At 24.7% G+C, this 4,946-nt stretch overlaps 3 protein-coding genes across 3 annotated transcripts in view; 2 read left to right on the top strand and 1 right to left on the bottom strand.

The window, feature by feature from the left end:
• Positions 1–657, top strand: part of Phum_PHUM097960 (GSTD1-5 protein, putative) — a gene marked incomplete at both ends in the record, with an annotated part of 809 nt that extends 152 nt beyond the window's left edge. Inside the window, 3 exons of the mRNA XM_002423902.1 lie at positions 1–145; positions 262–429; positions 511–657. Coding sequence (XP_002423947.1) covers positions 1–145; positions 262–429; positions 511–657 — 460 coding nt within the window. The remainder of the gene's footprint in view (positions 146–261; positions 430–510) is intronic.
• Positions 658–1,184: 527 nt separating this feature from the next.
• Positions 1,185–1,823, bottom strand: Phum_PHUM097970 (protein FAM112B, putative; the record flags this gene model as incomplete). The annotated part of the gene is made up of 2 exons (XM_002423903.1): positions 1,185–1,222; positions 1,382–1,823. The coding sequence occupies 2 exons, from the start codon at positions 1,821–1,823 to the stop codon at positions 1,185–1,187; spliced, it is 480 nt and encodes a 159-aa protein (XP_002423948.1).
• A 456-nt stretch (positions 1,824–2,279) lies between these two features.
• Phum_PHUM097980 (Endoplasmic reticulum-golgi intermediate compartment protein, putative) lies at positions 2,280–3,813 on the top strand (the record flags this gene model as incomplete). Its single annotated transcript, XM_002423904.1, has 5 exons — positions 2,280–2,394; positions 2,553–2,708; positions 2,829–3,045; positions 3,149–3,399; positions 3,503–3,813. 5 exons carry the CDS (start codon positions 2,280–2,282, stop codon positions 3,811–3,813), a joined length of 1,050 nt encoding a protein of 349 aa, XP_002423949.1.
• Between the last annotated feature and the right edge of the window lie 1,133 nt (positions 3,814–4,946).

Consider the following 4,946-nt stretch of genomic DNA (forward strand, 5'->3'; position numbering starts at 1 on the left):
AAGCAGAGCAATAGCAAGTTACTTAGTAAGAAAATATGGAAAGGATGATTCTTTATACCCTAAAAATCCACAATTAAAAGCTGTTGTTGATCAAAGATTATATTTTGATGCCACAGTTCTTTTCCCTCGAATTAGAGCAATATGTGTAAGTTTTTACTCGAGTGATTATTTAAACGATATTAAAGTATTTTTAAAAGATTTTGAAAACTTCAGTTTGTTGGTAAACTACTTTCACTTGCCCTATGAATTTTATAATTACAGTTTCCAGTAATTTTTTTGGGTGAGACAATGATTACTGATGAAAAAAAGAAATCTTTGACTGAAGCTTTAGGATTTCTCGAAAGATTTCTTCATGGAAGGAAGTGGCTAACTGGAGATACTTGCACCATTGCTGACTTATCAACATTCGCATCATTAAGCAGTGCATTGGTATACACTTTAAATAAATTGTTCAGTGATTAGAAATAATAAGTAGTAAAAATTTAATTTTTATATTTTCTCATGTTTCAGTCTATTGGATGGGATGTAAGTCCTTATTCGAATATTACATCTTGGATCGAAAGATGCAAAACACTCCCAGGTGCTGATGAAAATGAAAGTGGTGCTAAAATTTTTGGCAATGCAGTGCTCAAAAACTTGAAACCTGGTCAGTTATAATGAATTCAAACTAATATCTAACTAAATTCATGAAAGTTACCGATAAATGTATCGTTTTAAATAACTTGTAAGATTGTGAAAAATAAAAAATATAAATATAAATAATTGCGTTATTTATTTTATTTTTAACTTCCTGAAATCATCAAATTATTAATTTATACAACCTTATCATAATTTATATACAAAAACTAGTGCAGTGAAAAACAACATCCATAGAATTAAATATATTCAATTTAATCTAAATAGGTGTTCCACAAAAAATTTTTCCCTTTTTAGAAATAGAATATTACAACTTTCAAGGAGAGTATAAATACAAATTAATAATTTCAATTGTGAATTATTCTACACAATAGATATATAATTTGGATAATTATAAGAAAAAGAATTTACTTTAATTAATTTTCGAGAAAAAACTGTTTAAAAATTACAAGATATAATATCTATAGTGATGAAAATGCACTTTTTAAACAATGAAAAAATAATTCTAGTTTCATTGCATTACTAAATTTCTATTCAATATTAATTAATTAATTTCGAATAATAAATCCTAAATCATCAATTTCGACTGATTTTATAATGTCATTGTCATTTTTATATTGCAAACTATGAATTTCATTGTCGTACAAATTAGTTTTTTTGAAAAAATTATCAAAAGTTTTTTTTTGAATAAAACTTAAATTACAGTTATTGTTATTAGAATTTAATAGTTTTAATTTAGAACTACCTTTATCACCATTTTTCTGACAAAGAGTATTTTTATCAGTAACTAAATTATTCGTTCTACTTTTTTTACATTTATAATTTGAATCGTTAGAATCTTTTAAGTTGGGTGTTTTCAAACTTTTGTCAAATAAATTTTGATGTAACTCATACTTTTCTTGATTTTTCTTATTTAATAATTCTAAATAATTATTCCTATATTTATTAAGTGAACTTAAATTCCGTAAATCCTGACATTCGCTTTTTTCAAATTCACGTTTATCTGCGCAAATTTTATAATGTTCTAATATCTCTTCTCCTTTTATTTTATGACTGTAATTATAATAACACGATACTAATTTTATGTGCTTATGTCGCTTTTGGCATTTAATTACATGTAACTGATAATGTTGTTTATTAACAACATGTGAATTATCGTAAGGGCAGATAAGTAAATTGTTTTCCATTTTCGACAATTTTTTTTTAAAATATAACAAGTAAACTATTTTAATCCATTACAAACATCACGCACCATAAAAGGAAAATACGTTAAATTAATTAATATTAGTAGATTTGAAATAAGCAGTAACTTACCAACCGTGGAAGTAGAAAAATACAGACTACCAACAAAACCATAGAGTACCACACAATTGTGTCATTAACTTCAGACACGTAACTTTTTTTTAATTATTGTTTACATTTTAAAAGTATATTTATTTATTTATTTATTTTTTAAATTAAAAATCTACTTAAGCCTTTAAGGGCAATAATTAATTTTTAAAAAATGTAAAGATCATTGTTTTGTTTTTTAGAGGTATGCATCACAATAAAAAAATTCGGGTATTTTAATACGGGATTTTATTTGAAATAATGATTGAAAATAAAAATTTTTATTATAATTAATTTAAATATAATAAAATAAAATGGTACTCAGGCAGCGATTTAAAAAAGTTGTGTCTTTAAAATCCGTTAAAGTATTAGATGCTTTTCCTAAGGTTGATAATTCTTGCAGGGAATCTTCACCTGTTGGGGGTACACGTATGTATTTCAATTTTTTTTTGGATTAAATAAATTTTTATATCTTATAATTTTTTTTTTTTTAAATTAATTTGCGCATGCAGTATTAGAATTATAATTTGAAATATTATGTGACTTAGCTATTTTAATAAAAATTGTTATTTTATTTTTTTTTACAGTTAGTATAATATCTTATATTTTAATGTTATGGATTTTATATTCTGAAATAACTTATTATACAAACAGTAAAATTACTTACAAATTTTTACCCGATGTCGATTTTGATCAAAAAGTTAAAATATATTTAGACATGACAGTTGCAATGCCATGTTCAGGTATGTTAAAACTTCTAACTGATATTTCATAAAGACAACACATTTATAAAAAATTATTTAAAAATAGTTTTACTTAAGTTTCGATCGATTATTAGCAGAATTTTTTGAAATTTATTTCAGCTGTCAGTGCTGATATATTGGATTCTACTCAACAAAGCGTTTTTAACTTTGGGGAACTGCATGAGGAAAATACTTGGTTCGACTTAGAACCATCTCAAAAGATTAATTTTGATCAAATTAAAAATGTAAATGCTTTATTGAGGCAGGATTATCATGAAGTTCACGAATATTTATGGAAATCTGCATCTCCTTCTTTTATTAACGTTTATGTTCCTAGGTACGAAAAAAAAAAAATTAATAAAATGAAATCAAATTTTAAAAAGTGCTAATCATTCATTTAATAACTACACAACACTATTCTTTTATTTCATTGATTACAGGAAAAATTTACCGAATCGCCCGTATGATGCATGCAGAATTTATGGTGAATTGGTTCTTAATAAAGTAGCTGGAAATTTTCATATATCAGCTGGAAAATCATTACAACTACCTCGAGGTCACATACACATAGCTACTTTTATGTCTGACAAAGAATTTAATTTTAGTCACAGATTAAATTATTTTTCTTTTGGTGATTATAGTCCGGGAATAGTTCATCCGTTAGAAGGAGATGAAAAAATAGCTACGGACGGTAATACTTTATCTCCATATTTCTAAATAAATTTTTTAAAAAAATATTCTTATTGTCTAAAAGTTAAAAAAAATCATGTCTGTTTTCATTTATATATTTTCAGCAATGATGTCTTATCAATATTTTATAGAAGTTGTACCGACCGAAGTAAAAACGTTTCTCACAAATCAATTAACTTATCAGTACTCCGTCAAAGACTATCAAAGGCCAATTAATCACAATACGGGATCCCACGGGATTCCTGGGATATTTTTCAAATACGATATGAGTGCATTAAAAGTAATTGTGATGCAAGAAAGAGATTCGCCGATTAATTTTGCTGTTAAATTGTGTGCCTCCATTGGTGGAATTCACATCACTTCCGGTTTAGTTAATAATATTATTTTATATTTGATTAATTTTTATAAAAAATAATTTAAATAAACATTATACGCATAATAATTTTTTGACATTTTTTTTTTTTGATTTAAAATTACCTTTAAGTTGGTTAGTTAGACTAACAGTTGTAAAAAAAAAAAAAACAATAATGTATACTTTAATTTTGGCGCGTAAAATTTTTAAATTTCAAATACAATAATAATAATAATGAAGTAGTAGATTTTTAAAAGGTATATAATAATAGTTTTTGTCTAAATAAAATAAATAACAAATCAAATAAAATAGTTTTTATATTTACGAAGACTAGGAAGTGATTAATAACGTTTTTGTAAAATAATTACACTGAATTTTTTTTTTTTTTTTAAAAATAATTTTCCCAGTTGAATTTCATTGATTTGTGTGTAAAAAAAAAAAAAAAAAAAAAAATTTCTTTCTAAAAAAATAAAAATAAATTGATTTTACAAAAATAGGCGGCACACGGCAAAATTAAACGATTTTATTATTATATTTTATTATTATTATATTTAACTTACCGAAAATTTTATCCAAAAATATTATTGACAAGACTATTAAAACTTGATGTGATGCTTGTAAAAATGCTTGAATCACTCGAAACAGGTGGATTAGGTATTGATTGACCGTAATGATGATGATGATAACCATGATAATTAGGCTGTGGCACTCGGAAATATGCATCATTTTTCTGAAAAAATATTAATTTTAATAAATAAGTAAAAAATTAATTGGCAATCATCATCAACTACTTGTTTTTTTTATTAAGCAGCTAATGAATAGAGAAGAAGCAAAAGTAGGAAATGAAGATGGACATATAAAGCAAAGGACAAGTTTTTTTTTTAAGGAACATGTAATTATGTTCATTTTTTTTTAGGAATGTACTACTCACTCTTGAACTTTTACACTTCCTAAATCCTGAAAGGCTAAGAGAGATAACAGGGGAAGATAAAAAATATATTGTCATCTTCTTATAGGAAATACGATGCGATCTCCATCGCCATTTGAATTGTTTTTTTCAATATTCATCGTTGATTGTTGAATCTGAAACACCAAATTCTAATACCCGACATGCAGTAAATATATAAATATATACATAAAATTTAATTAATTATAAGGAATTATTAAATAAAAAAATAAAAATAAAAAAATCATCA

Source organism: Pediculus humanus, genomic scaffold (assembly GCF_000006295.1).
Source record: "Pediculus humanus corporis 1103172107449 genomic scaffold, whole genome shotgun sequence".
NCBI classification, from domain to species: domain Eukaryota; kingdom Metazoa; phylum Arthropoda; class Insecta; order Psocodea; family Pediculidae; genus Pediculus; species Pediculus humanus.